Source organism: Drosophila miranda, chromosome 2 (assembly GCF_003369915.1).
Source record: "Drosophila miranda strain MSH22 chromosome 2, D.miranda_PacBio2.1, whole genome shotgun sequence".
NCBI lineage: Eukaryota > Metazoa > Arthropoda > Insecta > Diptera > Drosophilidae > Drosophila > Drosophila miranda.
Genome location: NC_046675.1, coordinates 13,916,176 through 13,936,558, shown reverse-complemented (window position 1 = coordinate 13,936,558; position 20,383 = coordinate 13,916,176). Strand labels below are relative to the sequence as shown.

Genomic DNA, 20,383 nt, shown 5'->3' with positions numbered 1-20,383 from the left:
ATCAGGGAGCGGACCATGGACTATGGACTCGGCAAACATCATCAGGCGACAACGACGTGACTCTGACAATTTGAATGCCTCGAAGATGGCAAGGTCCATGGCAAGCGACAGGGGGCAAGCTTTGCTGTCAAAACTATACCGCAGACTATGCCAAGTTATGCATGTGTGACAGCAGGAGTAGAGAACAGGGCTGACAGCCATCCCATCTGGCAGACAATGTGGCCAATGACGCTGCCAGCTGATAAAGATGTCCTTCCTGCCGACTGCTGGCTGCTGGCTGCTGGCTGTTGTCGCCCTTAACTATGCAGAGCATGTTGCCTCCGGCTACTTTCGCTAGCCGACGCAAACTTTCACCAGTCGCTCGACCACTCACTCTCGCACACACACACACATACTCTCACTCTGGTACTAGCACTCACTCACACTCACGCACGCATTCGTTAGGCTTTGGGCGGTACATCCAGATCACGTAGGCATCATTACGCCATCGGCTCTACGCCGGAACCAGGACTGGGGCTGGGACTGAAGCACGGAACGCACAATGGGCTACATTCTGCTTCTAGTTTGGTCTCAAAATAAATACGTTCGGCTTTGGTATAAACTCTCAATTTTGATCAGAAAAAAAGTCAAAAACGCCAACTAAGACCAATTGAAGCATTATCTTTTCACATTATTAAAATAAAACGGAATGTAAAAATTATAGAGAGAAGAGGATCTGTGGATTTATTCGAGACTTGAGGTAATTTAAAGAATAAATAATACACCAGTTTTGTCATAGTTTTACCCATTGTAGCGACCCTGCCTAGATGCCTCCTTCTGGAATGCTCCTCTTTTAGTTTCCCCTCTCTGAATTCCATTCCACAATGTGTGTGTGTGTGTGTGGTGCGAATTTGGCTAGCTTTACCCCAAAATGTTGCAAATAAAAACATGACGCAGTCCACGCCCACACACTCCGGTCGGTCGTCGCTGGTGACCGCCTTTGATGGCGCTGATGACTTCATTAGAGCCGTTCTATCAGTGCAAATGGACCAGCGTCATCAGCATAAGGCTGGAACGGAACGTGCGGACTTCGGAGCGCCGATGGCACAGGATCAGACCAGTTGCGGACGGCGACACTAGCCGCAAGTCGTTGGCCAGTGGTCATGTGAGTGCATTAGGCTCACAGGCCAGTTCATTAGCAGTGGTCCGACGGTCATTAGGGCAGGGTCCCTGCAATGAGCTACGGGCTGATATGGGCCTAGCGGGTAATCCCTGGGGCTGGAAGACTTGTGGCTTGAGGGGCTGCACTGCAGTCTGCTGCAAAAATAGATTGGCACGCTTCATTGGCCTCATCCTCTTCAGTGCCACTCCCAGACCCACACATGCACGTGAGCCTAATACGTCAAACATGCTTACGCCAATAAGTCGTCATCGCTGAGAGCTCTTCTTGCCAAGTTGCCGAAATCTTATTGCCTTCCCTTCCTTCCTACAGCTCCAGCTCCAGCTCCAGCCAGCCCAGACAGAGATCAGACAGGGAGCTGGCAGATGGGGCAGGCGATGCAGGAGGAGCAAATGCTCTGCTGAAAGCAATTGCGCTCGGCAAACCTGATACGGTGGATTGGACCAGCACTTTTCGATAACTTCTTTATGCAACTTTTTATCTATTTGCAACTACACGGAGCGAAGGAAGGCTATTTCCTCCCCTTCTACGAACATCTCTCAGACCAGACTTTTTCTCGACCTGCAGTTTTTCGCTGAGGAATCAAACGCATTACGTACAAAGCGCTGGCGAGGATTTCAATGATTTTATTTTTGCGCATTTTCCAGTTTTTGGGGTAATGAAGGATATTGAAAGAGCTCTATTTTCCCATCCCTTCAGGGGGCAGGCGAACGAGTTGGGGATTGGGACGTTGGGCTGCACGGACAGATGAGCTGTTTGTTGGTTCTTTCACAGGACTAGATGTGGATTTGGGATAGCGAACAGCAAAGCAGAAAGAAAACTGTTACCTGTGGTCGAAGCTATTACTACGGCAAGTCCTTTACAGGACTTTGCACATTTGAGTGGGTATGTTTGGATGGCAAGAGGAAACGGCAAAGGGCAAGGGTAAGTTGTTGATGTTGATGTTGATGGATTCAACAATTATGTAGAGTGGCTCCCAAAGAGCCAGGAACAAACTCCGAGAACTTGGGGCTCCGACTGAGGACAATAATTAGAATTGCCATAACTTTAAGACTTTATATTAACAAAATTACTTCGAAACGATTCAAAAATTTCTTTAATATTTTTGGATAAGTATTTCAACCACAAAGGACGCCCACATCCAGACAAGATGATCTAGATTTTTCAAGGATTGAGAATTCAAGACAGATAATTTTAAATAAATTAAAAACTTACGAACTTTGGACAGCACAAGTGTCAGAGTTCAAAGAGGGCCCTTTCGCCCTTTCTGCTGCTCTCGATCTGACCCTGCGCAATGTTATTCAATTTGCAACAGCTTCAATTTTTCCTCTTTCCGGGGCAGATGGCTCCATGGATCATGTAATTGGCAACAAAGCAGGTAGGATACTGCAGCAATTATGCTCCTGCAGCACACTAGTATATCCACATGAGCAGACCTGGACGATGGGGAATTCCGAATTTGGCGGCCACCGAAATGTTTTTTTGCCGTGGCACTCTCGTGAGCACTATCCAAGAAGAGCTCTTGGCTGGTATTCCAGCGAACTGAAGCGCGTAATTAAAAATTAATACCAAAGCAGACGTTGCCGGCATCTGTGGTCTGTTTTTCCCTCTGTTTTTCTCCACAATTTTATGCGAGTTTGTTTTTTGTTTGTTTTGTTCGTGGTGGAGTTGAGTGCCCCCGCCAGTGGGTTTAATTTGTGTGGAGGAATTCAAGCTGTGTCCTGGTCCATCAAATGATTTTATCCTTTGAATTATTTTGCATTTATGGGGAAATTGATAGGCTTGAAAAATAGCCTAAGATGTATTATTTTAAAAGACATTTTATTTGCAAATCTCACGTAAGTTTTTCTTTAACATTTAATAATATTCAATGTTATTTGGTTTTACTCCTAATGAGAATGAGAATGCTTTGAGAAACGCATACGTTCCCAGAGGCTCTCCTCTTAAGCCGTTTAAGCTATCAGCGTCTAAATTAATTATAGTTTATAAAAGGATTTAGAGGCGTATTATGTGCATACTATCCATGGAACCTATTGCCTCGGGAAGAGGAAAAATTAAGGTAGGGGCCAGTTTGAGTATTAGAAACTTGTTGCCTGGTGTAATTTGAGTAGATGTCACAACACTTCGCGGGTGTCATCGAGTGCGACATCGAATTAATTTATTCAGAATCGCTCCAGCTCGATCTGTTCTATTTAATTTGTATTTTAAATGATTGTACGTGTTGTTTTCATTCATTGGCTTTCCTATGCAGATGCAGCTATGCGTGGCATACAATTAAAATTAATTATTTGCCATTGTTGCGGGCTCAGTTGACTAATTGTTAACAAATTTTCCCCCCTGTGCGCAGCGGTAAGGTGTGAGTTTTCCCGTTGCCATGACAGAGGCGCGAGCGAAATTCGAAATGCGAAATGCGTTACTGTTATACGTTCGTAAACGCCGCCTCGAACATACGCATGTAGATGCATGGAGAACGGGTCTCTAATTAATTTACAATGCGCACACGCCAAACTGATTACAATGAGGCCCGGACGGAGATAAAGAGATTGGCGGAAGGCGGTGCCGGATGGGGTGGCGAGGGGCGTGGGGCGTGGTGGGGATCCGAAAGGGTTACTAATTAATTCAATGAACGCCAAACATTATTAATTATTCATAATCAAATATGCAATTGCCTCGCTTGACAATGTCGCCCGCCGCCTGATGACAGGCCCCTGCGTCGGAGGCGTCGGGGGCGTCCGCCTGGAGACCACGGTGTGAGTGCGAATCATAGGGGATGCATATCGGATGAATGTCTCCAAATTTTGGCAGCCAAAAGATCCAGAGTGCTTGCTGGTTTATTCAACACTCACTTTAAAGCCTTTAGCGTGAGTACTCGCCGTCTAACCCTGAGGAATTATTCAGTCAATGGTCAAAAACAAAACCGAGTCCCGACCCAATCTGACCAAAAACCGCCTGGTTCAGGGCCCATTCCAGCTGCCGAAAAAGCCGCAAATCTGCAATGTGTCCGGGTTCGTGTGGGTGTCCGCTGGACCATCTGTCGGACAGACAGTCTGTGCGTCTAAGGGGGGTCTAATGGGTGGCTGGTGTCGGTTGCCGTCAGCGATGCTGCTGCTGCTGCCTTCTGCGTTTGCAGCGGTGCAATTTATGCAAATTGCTTTCAATTTGCTTAGTCTATTGCCTTGTGCGCCAAATTGGTCCGGCCCATGCCGATTGTCGGCTAAAAATGGCATATCAACGGTTTCGCTGGGGCGTGGTGTGGGGGCGGGGAAAGGTGAGGCCATTTTGTTGTCACTTGGAAGTGCTGAAGTGGGCGGGTAATACAAACTCTTATTTCGCGTTCCCACCTCGGGACCACAGGCCTTTCTCATTACGATTTGGGGAGAGTTTGGATGCGAATCTCTGTCGACATGAATTCGCTTCTAATCTGAAAGTCGAGTGGGAGGCAAGGGTATGGTAAAGGTCAGCTGCAATCAGAAATATCCTTTCTTCCCTCTCTCTATGTATCTGATCGATTCTGTAGGCAAAAGTGATTCAATTACTGGTTCTGCCTTGAGGAAATTTGATTTCTTCGGCCATTTCGAATTTTCTTTTATCAATTTTTGGCAGGACACCGGCATTTCCTTGCTCTCCATCCCCGCCCAGCAGAATGTCAACTGCATTAGAAAATGCCTACAATGGATCCCTTCCCCGAAAATGTGCACACATTTGCTAAAGCTCGAATTTCCGGCACAGCACAGCAGGTCCGCCCACCAAAATGCAACACTCGGCCAGAATTTTAACATATTCTGCCGTCACACCTGGATACCTGGAGACCTGGGAACGTGGGAACTCGGCAAGCTGCTTTAATAAAGCCTTCAGCAGCAGACGAGCTGCAAGAAAGACAACAAAGCCAGCATCAAGAACAGGAGGAGGAGGTGGCACAGGACATTGTGATGCTCTCGTAACAACTCCTCGCTTTCACTCCTATTGCTTGCACGAGTACAGTGATTACAACCATGTCCGTCAGCCTGGAACACAGTTACATCAAAATGTATCCACCACTTTTCGCTGAAGGACAGTCACCACTGCTCTTTCTGGAGCAGAAGGGTATGTTTTAAATTGAGATAACTAAGTTGCACTCGGCGAAAAAATCGCGGATCAAAGGAAGGTTCACGTAAAAAAATAATACTTCAAATAAACCCATTTCGCGTTTAATTGGAAACAATTTATTCAACTTTTTGTGAGAACTTTTTAGCGCGGGTCCAATCATTTTTATATGATCCAACTTCTAATCGAGGACAATAAACAGTAAACATGGTTCCGGTAATAAAATTGAGAACTCAGTCTGAGGAGGATGATGATTCGTGAGGCAAAGAAAAAGGTTTCAGCCGTTTAAGACTTGCCCACTGATTGCAGAAATGTCTCGTTCTGGGATCCGCCCCAATCTCCATTGTCCTGTGAAATTAAAAAAAAAAAACCCATATCGTGGAAAGAGAGACTTGCCATCAGCGCCACATCACCATCCACGACTTGGTCTATGATTAATAAAAGCAACTCTGGCAGTACATGGACCAGGACCCGGCATGTGAATGCAATTGTATTTGAATCTCCTCTCTGTGGGGAGTAGCCAGAGCCAGCAGCGCCACTCCATTCTCGCACTCGGTCATAATTTATTGTTGCAGATACCCGGACCTGGATCCAGACCCGCACCCGGACCCTGACCAGAGCTCGAAGCCGACTCCGTCTCTTGGTCATGCTGGTAGCGCATATGTTCCGCCTGTTAACTTCCCTTTTTTTCAGAAAATGTTCTATTGAAATATTTGCAAATTACTGGAGTGTTGTCCTGACAACGACGTTGATGCCCTGGTCAGACAATGGACAATTTGCGCCACAGAATCAGGTATTTAAAATGTGCAAGGCAAGCCGCACTAGCTGGACAGATTTAAATATACATACACACATATGTATGTATGGGATATCTGGCAGTCCGCAGGAGATAGAGCTGGAGCTAGAGATGAGGCTTGGGGTGGGGCTGTGGCTGAGGCTGGGTCTGGGGCTGGGAGCCTGCTGCCGAAGCTGTCCATGGCCATAATTTATTGCACAGAGCTAGGTTATTTCGAGGAGTTGGACATGGAAACATGTCCTGCAAAGGAGGAGACGTACAACGTATCCTTTGTCCGTATCCTCTAGGCTGGGCGGGCCATTCATTCAACAAAATAAAGTTAGCTTCTAGTAATTGTCAACGACAGTTTGATGTTTTTCTGAAATATTACAAGTAAATTGTTTTGCTGCTGCTCCGAAGTTCTTGTTCCTTCAGCTCCTGTAGCTCCTGCAGCTCCTGCAGAGCAATGTAGATTTTCCATTACAAAATATATTCACTGCTGGATCTTTATTGACAGTGTTGCAATTTGCTAAATTCGATTACCTCATGCATATGAAATGGCTGCTGTCCGGCCACTGGCTGCCTCCTCCGTTGATGTATGACCCGTGCTGGGGCCAGCTTCTCCAATGATTAATGATTCGCTCTCTACTGATTGTTGCCCGAGCAACAGAATTATGCTAAAAGTCCAGCTCTAGGGGAGAGGAAACTGAACGGAACGGAACGGAACAATCCCCAATTAAGTATGCGGCAAGGTCAGAAACCAGAGCAAACTCAATTAATATAAGCGATGGCAAACAATCAACAAAACCACGACACTGCCGCTCTCCGCCCTCACCCATTCTTTTCATCTGCTGCCGCATTTCAATGACCATTAAACGCCGCTTTAAAGCCAGTCTCCAGCTCCTGGGATTCGCAGTGTCCTTGGTCAGCCGCCGTTTGCGGGAGCTATTGTGCAGAGCATGCCAGGGGAGGGGGAGTGCTGAGGTCGCCATTTCACTAATTAAGCAAATATTTGCTGGCTGCCCCACGGCCTCAGTCCCCGTTCCCGTTTTCGTCCCATACCAGTCGCAAGTTATCTGGAAATTCGCACGACCGATGCTAGAAACGATTCACCGACCGACTTCCAGCAGGACATAAACAGAGCACCATAATAAAGACTAAGAATAATTCCATGTCAACACACTCATAAATAATGGACTGGCAAGACCACCGCAATGGCCATCATCATCATCAGCATCGTCAAATCCGAGAACTGGCCAGGTACAGACAAAGGCAGAGCCACCGAAGTATTTATCATAAGCACAGAAGTCTCCCAGGAAAGGTCTATGGAGAACTGCAAATACCCTCCCTACTCAATATTACAGGGTTGTACCTTGATGGTATTGCCCTTCAGTTTAAAGCTATGGAATATTTAAATTTGCAGGGTTGAGTTCATTGTTCTCGAAATGAGCTGCAAACCCTGTACACATCTGATAACGAACCGATTTCGAGGGCATCAGAAATTTGCGAAAGCATTTTTATAGACGACAAATTTATCAGTCCCACAAAATGAGTTTCACTGACAAAGTTTTCCCCTCTGTCCCTAGTCCCTAGTCCCTCGTCCTGGCTCCTTCCCACCTACTACCCACCCCCACCTGGCAACGATTTGTCATCTTTTAAATACAACAAAAACAGGAACTTTAGTGACTGCAGAGCAGAAGCAGCAGCAGCAGCAGAGACAGGACAAAGGACAAGGCAATAATGCGTCACAGCATAAATTTTATTTATTTTATAAGCGCCCAAAGCCCCGGCAAAGAGGTGGCCAGACTGCCAGAAAGAGCTGCTGCCGCACTGGAAGCCGGCGACAAGGACCCAATGCTCCCCGGTCCCAGCTCACGGCGATGGCTGGCAACTTTGTTGGTCTAATACCTGGGATGCTTGGCCAACACTTTGTTGCCGTGGTGCGGTATTCAAAATAGGTTTTTAGTAGATCTCCGCCTCCACCTCCACCTCCACCTCCACCTCCGCCCTGACAATGCAGCAGCCAGAGTCACGCCAGCGTCACGCCACGCCACGGCACGCCCCCAGTTATGAATGGACAGTGCGCCCCTCGGATAACGGACCTCAGCCACACCCACTGCAGTCTGGCTGATATGAGCAGCGGCGCTGCCACTTCATGTCAGGCTTTGAGCGTAATTTTTCTCGGGAAAATAACTTGAGGAGCTAGCCAGAAGAAGAAACGTCACTAAACGAGCTTCTTACGCTGTCCCTGTGACAAAAAGAGGTGCGGAAAAGCGGCTGGGGATGGGGAAGTGCCACTGATGCCGTGGCAACAACGCGCTTGTAAAAGTTGAAAGATTTGCATAAGTAATTTGACAAAATGTAGTTGACAGTAAAAAGCAGCGAGCCACACACACACACACACTCAAAAACCACGCACACACACACACACATGTAAGGAGAAGAACTCCACTCAAAAATGAGGGAAACGGAGGAAGTGCTGACAGTGGGCCAAAAGAGGTGGGACCACTGCAACCCAACTTGATGGAGCCATTTTTCTTACTTATACGCATGGACCCGAGCCCGGACCACATGACTGCCACTGAGGAAACTGTATCATTAGCCGCATTGAGAAATGTGAGAAGAAAATTACAAAGATGGGAAAGAAAATACTAAAAAAAACTCTTTTAAAGAAAAGAAGACCTGAATTTTATATTGTTGTAAGTTGAAAAAAAGGAAGTCTACAGGAAAACAAAATTCTCTGGTTCGAAATTTGTTCAATTCGTATTTCAATCCTCACTCGTTCTTCGTGGTCTCAGTCGTAATAAGTCTTGTTAGTCATATCACCATAAAGTTCCCCAAACAATGTCAGCAATCAAATCAGCCGTGTCAATGTGTGGCAAATAGAGAACGAAACGGCCGTGACGAAGCTGGAAATACCCTCCTCGAATTCTGCTTTACTTTTACTTAAAAAAATCATTAAATTGTATAGCTATTAGAATATTCCAACTTCCAAAATTCCAACAGATTGGGAGTTAATGATCATCGCACAATATAACAAACTTCTTCAGTTCGATATAAATCAAAAGTCTTTGGCTCAAGCACCCATATTATATATATAAATATAGAACTATATATGGCATTTCTTTTAAAAGAAAAGCCATAATTCCCTTTGCAAGGGTATGGAAAAGAGGAAAGTACAAATCATAAAGAGCACATCAATTTGGCGTAACGTGAAATGGAAGCCTGATATGCGGGCATAAATTTTATGCACTCTGACACCACAAAAACAGCGGTAATGATAATGCCGTGTCGCGTCATAAAAAAAACAGATATACTCCTTCCACTTCTTGCGGCGACAGAGGCAAAGACAGAGGTACGCAACAATAATAATAAAATCGAAAAAGAAGGGAAAAAAATGTGTCTAAACAAATGCGACAAGCCACAAAAGCTCTCATAAAAATGTATCTATGCATTTGGTGGCGATTGGCAGCGCAGCGTAAAGTGGTGGCAAGCTTTTCCTTACAATCTACGATGGGAGCTGCCACTAGTTTCCGGAGGACGCCGCTTATGGGCATGGGTGGGTGGGGTGGGCAGCCATCCGTCCAAGGCCCTGCTGCAACGGGTGAGCGGCTGCCTGGCTTGAGAGAGCGGCCCATTCGTTGGCAATACTCGGCTCACGCGACACGTGCGAGGTGCGTGCAAAGTTCCATATTGTATTGTGTATTGTGTATTGTGACAAAAGTTGAAACATTTTCCAGCATAGAACACAGAGGAAAGAATACAATATAAAGAGATATAAGAGGGAGACACCGACACCTAGCACACCACCACCGCCCCGTCAGCAGCTGCCAGAAAAGGTAAAAAGTAAGCCAAGAAATAATCGACATGTCTGTTAATTATTGTGAAAGTTTTCCGACACACGCTGCTGTCGTTCCTTTGGCTACAGCTCCAGCTCCAGCTCCTGCTCCTTATTCTCCTTTTGCTGCGTTGGCTGTTCCGTTTGTTTGGCAGGAGGAGCGACAGCTGGCGGTGTCAGTGACAGGAGGTAGCCGATACTTTGCTTGTTAGCGAAATAAGAGGGATGTCATCGTTTCTATCTGCAAATGTATCCGTATCTGAGGCAGGATCTTTTTCTCCCGGTGCTGGCCTAGTTGCGAATGTGTTCCTTGTCATAAAGACACGCACAAATCATGCTTAAACTCGGCTTGTTCCCATTCCCATTCCCGTTCCCGGACCTGCTCTTGGCTCTTTGCTCTGGTTCATGTCCTTGGGGTCCTGACGTCCTGGTGTCCTGCTCGCGTTGCCTTTTGCTTAACTCGCAATTTATGGTTAATCGATGTTGTCTTTGAACGTGACCTATTTGCTTTATTTGGTCGCACTGTCTTCTTTTGTTTTCCTGTGTACCATGGTCTCTGGTTTCAGTCCTGGTCCTGTGTCGCCATTATCCCTGCTTCGGCTCGACTGCGACACTCGCACTCAGCGTCCTGCTGACGTGTTAAATTGTCTTTTTGTTTACCCTTACCCTCCAATAATGCCATAATTTATTTTTCATGTTCTATCGCAGTTCGTTATGCCTTCTGCTCTCCTTTTTGTTCCCGTTCCCCGTCTCCATCTCTCTTCCCTTTTCCTCACCCCATCGTTAGATGGCATTCACTTTTTACTGACGTGGCGTAAGGCCATATAATAAGGAGATTTTCGTTCTGGCGAAATCGATACAACGACGCGTCGGCGACGACCTTGACCTACGGCAAGGATGCTGCAGTTTCCTACTAGTACGTTCTACTGCTGCAGCTGTTGCCAGCAACATTTGTTGCCGGGACCCCGAAAAGCTTTTCAGTTCGTCAGTGACTAAAAGTGACTACAACTGCGACCGAAAGCGTGACTAGATGGCGTGTCCAACGATTGAGGCGTACGTCCAACTAAGGACACTAAAGTCCCACCTGGGGCAGCTAATTAGAGCACTGTTCATTACTCAGAACCCATTAGTCAAAAGGGACTATCTAACGCGGTCATCAGCACTGGGACAGAGAATCGCAGGGACTCTCCTCGTATATACCATATACCATATACTATACACATTTATATATAACTAGGATGAGTGAAAACTTTGGGGTTGTTTATGCACTCGGGCATATCAGTTATTCAAATCACATCAATCGATGTAATTTCCATGGCCCTGAAAACCGGTCTCCCAACCGGGCTCAAGGCCTGATGACTATGCTAGTTTCTCTGTTGTAGAGTCTGGCTGTCTTTCTGAGTAACCGAATCAATTATATTGATTTGACAGACAAACATTGCTGCTCCACTCACCTCTTTTGCGACAACTCAGGGCTTCTTACTGCCCTACTGGAGGACTGCTTTAGTCAATAAATCAAACAAATTAGAGAAATAAGTGCCAGGAACCTCGTCCTGGTACTAGCTTTGTATTTTTACGGCTTAAGTTTGTTCTCGTCAGTAAATCGTATTCCCATCGTTCATTGTTCGATTATTTATGCGAGTACATATGTACATATCATACATAGAACGTCTTGGAGCAGACAAAAGCTCATCGTTCCATATAGATGGAACTAGTATTATTAATATGATGTCATGCGTGAAATATTGAGGTGAGTGCACTCGCTTGGGAGGTGTAAGCATTGAGAGCTAATCCAGCTAGTGGGACCTCAAGCCGTCACAGTTCATTGAGCCAAGTGCCAGCTGGTCAGAGTTCAGCCCACCCCAAGCCTTCCCCTCACAACATGTGTAATTCTTGATAGCTGGAGGGAGATATCTCTATAGGTGGGACAGGGTTGACAGGGCCTAGTTCAGATTGGCTTTAAGCCTACTTTAAGGTCATTTCGATTTTTATGTACATCGTTTTTGAGAGCAATTAAGATGGTTGGATATGGCGGAATGAGGGCAAGCCTTCTCCTGCATTGATCCGTGAATTGTGGGGCATGCTCGTACTCTTAGATGGCAGACAGCTCACGAGTCATATTTGGATAGATTCATTTAAAATGCAAATAGACAAGGCAAATTACAAAGCGGCTTTGCTTCCAGATAGACCATTAGCGGCGGCTTTACCTTCCGACGCATAATTAAAAGCCGCCTTTGCCGCGCTTTGTGCAAAAGCAAATCAATTCCGGGCTGTAATGGCTCGCGGCTATGGCTGTCATGGGCGTCGAGCCTAGCAACGCCCATTGGATTGCCGAGAAGACTTGTTAAGCAGACAATTATTGTAGCATCTTGGCACAAAAATTATACGAGTATATCAAACAAATTCACACATCGCCCGGGGCTCGTTGACAGCACCAGCACCAGCTCCTAATCCAGCTCAGACCCAACAAAGAGAAATGAAAGTTAATTAGGTCCACATGAAAATAAAACGAAAAATTTGAGTTCGAGTAGTAGGCTTCTTTGAAGCAGTTTAGATCAAGCTAGTGTTGATTTTCCCTTTCCCAAATATTTAATTTCGACTCGTTCAGAAGTTCTCGTAAAGCCAAACGAATATTTATGAAAAATCAATTCAAATAAAATTCGAAACGAAATAGCCGTAAGATACTATCTGGAGCCTTTAATTTGTTTGTGATTTTTAACTGAAATTCTAATTAAACTACAATGGAGAGTAATGCAAAGGTGCACCGCTTTTCCTATATAACCATCTTCAGAGAATATACTGAAATCGGTAATTTCTATACTTCTTGCAGATGCAACGCGAGAATGGCTTCACGAAGGAGGCCAACCTGCAGAACCTGGCCAAACGCGAGCTGGCCAACGGTCTCGACAAGGATCCAATTTACAAATTGCGCCTGCAGTGCTTCAGTCGTGGTGCCACTGGCATCTTGGGCCTGTCCAGGTGAGTTCTCCATCCACCGCAACCCCAACCCCAACCCCTTCAATGGCTTAACTTTCGGTTAGGTCCGACCCGTGGCTCCGTTTTTCTACGGTTCTTGGGTGTGTGGTGCAAAGTCTTTTTATTGGTTTGTCTGAATACCCTTTCCACAATCAAAACATTCGGAGTTACCCTAACTGCTCAATAGTGTAGTTTCCCTCGTCATCCACTATAGCCCTTTAGTCCTGGCACTGTTGAAACTTCAGATGTCTCTCTTTAAATTGAAATGAATTTTCTCTATGAACTCATGCAACGATAGCCGACACATCAATTAACTTGGTTCCACCTCCATCATCTCTCTTGTAGTGTATGTGCGCTAAGCCAATTTATTATTATCCCTCCACACATGTGTCGGGGCGAGATATATTGTACATACATGCATATACGAGTATTCTGCTATATTCTTTTTTATTTGCCGTGGCTGGAGATGCTCTTGGAAAGCGCAACATGACAGGGGGCATAGTGCCGGACCCTGTCCGGACCGAGTATATTAAAATGATGAAATTGTTGAGTGCCGGACAAGTGGGAAGGAAGGTGAAGATGGTAGGTGGTAGATGGAGCTGTGTAGGCCGGTCGGAAGTCCGTAATGCGCTTCGCCCGGCAGCAAAATCTGGCAAATGAAACTGAAACTTTGCCGGGCCGGGTGCTGCTGCTGCTGATGATGATGTTACTCGCAAGTTGGGGCGCAGCTAGGCGCATGTAAATACGAGTACGTCGGGTTCGAGTGCATGTTGAACTAACATTCTCGAAAGCTCTTTCAAGTGTGTGCAGGCTGGGGCAAAAAACTGTGGGCCGCTGCTGACAGAAACAGAAACAGAGGCGGAGCCGGAGATGGAGCCGATTTGGAGGCGGAGGCAGAGTCGGAGGCTGGGAGTGGCTGTGGCTGTGGCTGCGGCAGTAGCAGAGAATGGTGGCAAAAATCGCTGACTGAATGCAAACAAACATAATTGGATTTCTCTAGTTGCTGCAGAGTATAACCAGGACCCCTTCCAGCCCCTCGAACCATCAATCCGAGGCATACACACACGCGAGCAGTGTAGAGCAGTGTAGAGCGGCCCACTGTTAGTTTTTATTTCAATTTGAGCTCACAGGACGGACTTGGACGGACGCGGACGTACCGCGGCAACGGCAACCTGTCCGCCCGACGGGTTGTCTGCTAACAATTTTCCGTTGTGAATATATAGACATTTTGTTCAAAATCCTCGCTTATGCAACATATGTACGGCCGTAGTTGTGTTTTTCTGTATGTTTTGTTGCCTGTTTGCTTGTTGGTGTATTGGTTGGACGTCCGCAGCCCCGTTCCCATCCCCGTCCACCCGACTGCGCCTTTTGGCCTCGTGAGCGCGCATTTTCATTTGTATTTATGCAATTTGTTTGTTTGCCAGCCGGAAAATTCAATACATTGAATACATCCTCCCATCCACATTCTCGTATCAATGGCATATTCTTATCTCTATACTCCTCTGCCGCCTTTGTCCGTGGCAATAATAGAAATGTATTTTCAATTCTGAGAATTACGAGTATTTTCCTGCTCTCCAAACTCCATACGTTTCCATCCGCAGAACCTTTAGGGTGATGGACGATGACGGCAGCAAGGCACTCAGCGCCGAGGAGTTTAAGAAGGGAATTTCTGATGTTGGTCTCGATGTTAGCGAGTCGGAAATCTCCGATATGTTCTCGCGGTAGGTGAAGGTCTTCAAAATGAAAATAAATTCGGAATTATTGTGTGTAATATTATGTCCAACAGTTTCGATGCAGATGGAAGTGGCACCATCAACATGACCGAATTTCTGGACAAGCTCCGTGTAAGTATTAGTTAAAACCTGGAAGATAATAAACAGTATTACCTTGTTTCTAATTTGATTAGCCACCCATTAACGAGGGCCGCTTGAGCATTATCGAAAAGGCCTTCGACAAGATGGATGCCAACGACGACGGGCAGATAACCGAGAACGATCTGATGAATCTGTACTCGGTGAAGGATCATCCCAAGTACTTGAGCGGCGAGATGACCAAGTCAGAGATTCTTCGGGAGTTCCTAAAGAACTTCGAGGCCGGAGCCCCGAACCCCGATGGCATTGTTACCAAGGAGGAGTTCATCAACTACTACTCCACCATTAGCGCCTCGATCGACAACGACGCCTACTTCGATCTGGTGATGCGCCGCGCCTACAATCTATAAATTTCCTATCAAGTTTCCTATGCCGTCACCTTCCACTTTCGTCCATATGCCGTCTTGGATGCTTCAGGAGCTTAGACTGAGCTCTGCGCACAAATTTCCACTAAATCCAGTTTAAATACAATGTTGAAATTTAATGTACTCTTAAAGCTACCAGCTACTACACACTATTGATCAGTCAGCAACAAAGTTCCGTTCAATGTGCTTTAATCGAGACAGCTTGTCGGGGGGGTGGGGATTTGGCCAACAGTTGGCTGCGCAAATCAGCCGGGCCGTAAACATTTCCGTGTCAGTTGAGCCGCTCGCCCCCGACATTGTTCCTCGCGTAGTTTTGGCCAAATAATGCGCTATAATAATTTATTAAATTAAAGCCGCGTGCTAATTAGCATAAAACTAATTAGATTACTTGTACATGTGAGGCCACAAAGCACGGCGTAACACTCACTGAGCAGGCTTGGTGTTGGTTTGGTTTTGGGAGAGGGACGGTGGATACGCGGCGTATGCGCAATCGTTGGCTGTGTTTTGTCGCTTTTAATAAAAGTCATGTTTGCCAAAAAGTCAGGCCATCTAACCAGCGTGCACACACACACACACACACACACATACATATAGGAGGGCACAAATAAGCCTGATTAGCTTGTGTTTTACTAGGCTGTGTGGGTTGACAAGTGATTGGGCCGACACCGACGCCGACACCGCTAAACAAAATCATGAACGCCTCTGATTTTATCCAGAGATACATTGCTGCCAGATTCCGATTCCTGGCTTTTGAAGGCTCCCGACTCCGACTCCGAACCCCTCTTAAGCATCTTGAAGGTGGAATGGGGCTCGCCAAACGCTTAATTAGAGGCTTATTAGAGAAGAGGCGATGTACTGGCAATTTGCAAACTCTAATTACATTCATTTCGCATCAGCGATAAGAATCCAGCATCTGATGATGGGCAAACAAGCCGGGACATAATACCCAGTAATATCGGCAACAGCTAACAGCTAGGCAAACGTCTTGGCATGGCCTGATTATGCAGCCAAGTTTTTGTATGCCATGTAGACAATGTTAAAAGTTTGCCCAAGTAATTAAATCACTTCGATCTTTGCTAATTACAAGCCAGGAACATACTCGTACCACATGCGCGTCTTCCTTCTCCCTCTCAGCCTTCTTCCTTCTGTCTCTTACTCTGCTTCTGGGTGTGTGTGCCTGTGTGGATGTGCAGCTTGTTAGACAAAGCCTGGCATCACCGACAACCTCATCAGGCCAAAGGGCCAACAGCAGTAGCGGCAACAACAATGTTGACAAGTTACCTGCCAAATTAATGCAAACATGAAACGTGCGGCTGCGGGAATATTAATTAACTAACTACCTGGGACACTCGCACAAATATCCGCACACAGGCTCGTACATAGCTCTCTCTATACACTGAAAGAACACTGTACAGCGGAGAAGGCTGTGGGTCCAATGTATTTGGTAAGTATTTCTAATTTGACTGAGCTATTGCTCTCAGTGCAGCCAGGTGCCAGTACCTGCAACGAGGCTGGGAGCAATTCACCTCCCGTGTGTCCCGAGTGTTGGCAGTTGGCACTTGGCATTGTCAGATTCGAAGACATGAACATTCCCGGCCACATATTTTGCTCTTTCGCAAACTATCTTGATCCCGATCCCTGGCCCCATAAGCCCCTTTGTGGACAACGAAAATATTTCGGAAGCTAGTTCTGTGGATGTGGATGCGGATGCCGATGCGGATGTGGCATCTCCTGTCCGCTCCAGCCGCTGCCAAGTGGCGTATGATTAATGAACGTTTCATTAGCGCGGCTCACATTACGTAAAGGTTGACTGGCGCTTGAACCCGACCCCGAACCCGGCCCGAAGTACGGCTCTTCCCTATTTACATTTCAGCAGGTTGCCGAACGTGATCACAATATTATCTCTTCATCAGCGAGGTCCTGTCCTGCGCCCTCTTCCTCGCCATGGCAGGACATTGCAAACATTATGCCGAACAGGGCGCAAAAACTGGAAAAATGCAAAGAGCAAGGTATTCTTTTCCCGGCTCCCTGGCTCCCTAGCTGTCTGTCTGCCAAATCCTGCTTCAGGCCCAGGTCCAGATCCAGATCCGGCTCCTCTTACCGTCTTTCTTGCTGCTGTCCATGGACTGCCATGTTTGACTGCTTTTTGCACGGTTCTCCTGGCTCTTACATGTCGAAGCTTGGAGGCAGCATAAAGTTACTCACGTAGGTCTCTCTCTTCTATGCTCCTCTGCGGCCTGCGTCGTGGCCATGGCAGCTGCGCAACTTAACGAGTTACAATGATTTTCGTGCTAATTAAAATGGTTTTTGCATTTAGTTTACCGCATTAGCATTTCGTTTAGCAGTTGAGCAAACACCTGCCTCCGTGTCTGCCCCTCCCCTGTGCCATGTTTGCGTTCTCCCTGGCCGTATCCGTACCGTATTCTCTCAGATTCTCGTATTCGTTTCCGTGTCCCAGTGTGTGCGGCATAAATTACGCATACGCAGCGTTACCAGCGTCACTGAAACGAAAACGTTGGCCAAAAAGTCTGTTTGTCGAGCAACACAGATGCGCCTAATGAACTCTGGCTGCGGGCTGCCACCCGCCATTCCACTACCGCATGACTATCCATATCTTTTCCAGCATAGCTTTGGTCTCTTTTGTCAACTGCAACGGTAAGGTCCCCTCCCCTGCTAGTGCCATCTATCCGGGCTGCGGCCTAATTAGATGTTTGAGATGTTTTGGCATCTGGCCCTGACTGGGATTGAACTCGTTAGTGGTTTCCAATTACATTTGACTCTACATTCCTATTCCTTGGATGAGAAACTCATCTTCTTGCTTCTTGCCACTTCTTTTTTCCCTGTCGGAATGACAACTTCATTGAAGATTAGTTTCCAGTCTTGCTTCGAATCATAAACCATAAACCAGATACGAGTATACGAGAATATGTACATATGTATAGTATCAAAAGGCAACTTCACTAAACTGCTGCACTTACGGCCAAATCTATTCCAAGTTATACTTTCTAAAATGGCTTACACCGTCGCCGTCGCCTCGAGGCCTAGAGCGGCACATGCTGGCATACGTGGGGGAAAGTTTTTACCACTTCCTGGGTAAGGTGACGAGGAGAAAGAGCTAAGCAGGATAAAGTTATTTTTGGCCCACAATAAGCAAATACCAAAAATGCACCTAAGTATTTTCATAGTTTTTATTACCGGGCATTTTATTGTTGCCTTTATTATACCGGGCCAAGAGAGAGGGAGAAATATAGGTAAGGGAGGTAAGGGGGGAGAGCCACGATGGCAATGGCAACTCGCATGCTGGACACGTGTAAAAGTTCAGTTTTAAACACTTGCAAACAACAAAATGTTTTCGATTTTTGAAACGTTTTCGCTTTTATTTTATTTTATGAATCACAGTCCAGAGAACGAACTGTTCCTTCTACGTATGTATGTGTGTGTGTCTGCATGTGTGTGCTTCTGAGTAGCACAGAGCAATCCCCAGAGCGAGGGAAACTTTTAGTTTCGTATCGCCCACGTTTACTGTCAATAAAACTTTGCTCGAGCTGGAAAAATGAAAACAGAACGAAAATCCCCACTAAAAACATTCTGAGAGTGTGTGTGTGGAGGCAACACAAAGATGAGAGGGAACAAACATGGAAACAGCATAGATTATGTTAGTCGGACAAAGGCAGAGAGAGAGAGAGCATGTCTTATAAAACATGCAAATGCAATGAAATTACACGTTACGTATACGCCCTGTATGTACGCTGCCGTGTCTGTCTCTGTGCCTGTGCAGCATGAAAAATGTAAAGCAAGACGGCAGTGGAGGAGCAGGAGTTCCACCAGCATCCGAACACCAAAGGATTATGCAAAATTATGCTGGAAAAAAGAGGGGCAACAGCAAAGCGAAAGGCAAATCCACGCACATTAAATTAAAGTGCTTTCAATAAAGTCGAATCGTGACTTTGCCGCTAATGATGAGAACAAAGCGAACAATGTCCCTTGTCCCTGGCTGCAAGTCTCTCAGTGTTTGACAAATTGACTTGCAAATCACTCCTGTTCCTCTTTCCGATTATTATTATTTCTTTTATTTGGTGCGGCGCGGACTTTGCGGACTTTAGGGCCCTGCAAGTATTTCATAATTTTCGATGGGCGTGTCAGTGGAACGGCCGCTGAACGGATGCCGCACTAAAAGCGCACTCAGCTCAAAGACAACCAACGGAAATAGTTGGAAAAGCTAGAAGCAGCAGCCGAAGATGAAACTGCAACAAATTCAAGGAGTACGTGCCACGGGCCAAACAAAACACGCGACCCAGACGAATCATAAGCAGCCGACTGCCACTGCCACTGCCACTGCCCCTGCCGGTAGCCCCAGCATCCCCGGCAGCACCGGAGTTCAGGGCTCGGGCCCCGGAGCTCTGCTTGCCGACAATGACCCGAGACCGCGATGGGGGCCAAAATGAAAGGCCGCTGCCAGACGACCGCCATTTATAGTGAATGGATTTGGATTTTTCGGATTTGCGCACAAGATAATGTGCAGCAATGGCGCTCCACTATGGGTCTCCTCTTCCTTTGGCCCGTTGAACGTTGCATGTGAGAGGGCTAAGCAGCGGCGGCAGCAGCAGCAGCAGCAGCTCGAATGCAACGGAAATAGTTTTGTGTGAGATTTATTGCCACTCTGGAGAGTCATAAAACGGAAATTGTACACAAAATCCTTTCGGATGCTCGTTTAAGTTGCCAGTAGAATCACCTCCCCTCGGCCCTCTTCCTTCAGTCCACTTCTGTGTGTGAGGATTTTTATGTGTTGTGTCATTTTTGTTTGCTCTGCCCTGCCCCTGGACAGGACCATCCCAATGTTTATGTAAGTCATCGCTTCGTTTATTCGATGCCCCCAAGCTCCTGGCCCCTGGCCCCCGTCCGCCTGCAGGGCATATCCTATTTGGAAATTATACTTTTGCACATTTTGTGGAAATGCTTCTAGTCGGTCGCCTGATTTTCTGCCGGCCAGAAATCCTTTGCTTTGCAATTTCAGTTTATTTATTTTATTTACCACCCTTTGAGTGGGTCAAATGCACTGCATTGTCCACTCCACAGACACTCTCTCTCTCTCTTTCTCTCTCTCTCTCTCTATCTGCCTGGTGTACTCGTAAATTTCCATGGCACTCGCATTTGTCGCCGAGTCAGAGGAGGAGGTGAGATTAAAATGCCCACTTTGCTGAATTGGTTTAGGGCAAAAAGCTTTTGTTGAGCGCAATATGGAAAAGTGCATTAAACTTGTAATAAGTGTAGAGGCACAGAGCTTTCCGCTCAGCTCTCTTAATTAAGAAACCGAAT

At 46.4% G+C, this 20,383-nt stretch overlaps 1 protein-coding gene across 3 annotated transcripts; it reads left to right on the top strand.

Annotated features, from left to right (window-relative positions):
- Positions 1-9,614: 9,614 nt before the first annotated feature.
- LOC108157792 (calcyphosin-like protein) lies at positions 9,615-15,253 on the top strand. 3 transcript variants are annotated; one of them, XM_017289984.2, is made up of 6 exons: positions 9,615-9,691; positions 9,758-9,856; positions 12,686-12,834; positions 14,433-14,552; positions 14,618-14,675; positions 14,738-15,253. In XM_017289984.2, exons 3-6 carry the CDS (start codon positions 12,686-12,688, stop codon positions 15,050-15,052), a joined length of 642 nt encoding a protein of 213 aa, XP_017145473.1. In that variant the 5' UTR covers positions 9,615-9,691; positions 9,758-9,856; the 3' UTR covers positions 15,053-15,253. The 3 variants fall into 3 exon arrangements, with proteins under 3 accessions (XP_017145473.1, XP_033245779.1, XP_017145472.1); XM_033389888.1 differs by having other exon boundaries at positions 9,676-9,691; positions 9,763-9,856; XM_017289983.2 differs by lacking the exons at positions 9,615-9,691; positions 9,758-9,856 and adding an exon at positions 12,406-12,614.
- The last annotated feature ends 5,130 nt before the right edge of the window (positions 15,254-20,383 follow it).

What these genes read in the sequence shown, in the direction of transcription:
- LOC108157792 (XM_017289983.2), top strand. An exon ending in ATCTCCGATATGTTCTCGCG is followed by an intron (nt 14,553 to 14,617) that starts GTAGGTGAAGGT and finishes TATGTCCAACAG; the next exon opens with TTTCGATGCAGATGGAAGTG. An exon ending in AATTTCTGGACAAGCTCCGT is followed by an intron (nt 14,676 to 14,737) that starts GTAAGTATTAGT and finishes TAATTTGATTAG; the next exon opens with CCACCCATTAACGAGGGCCG.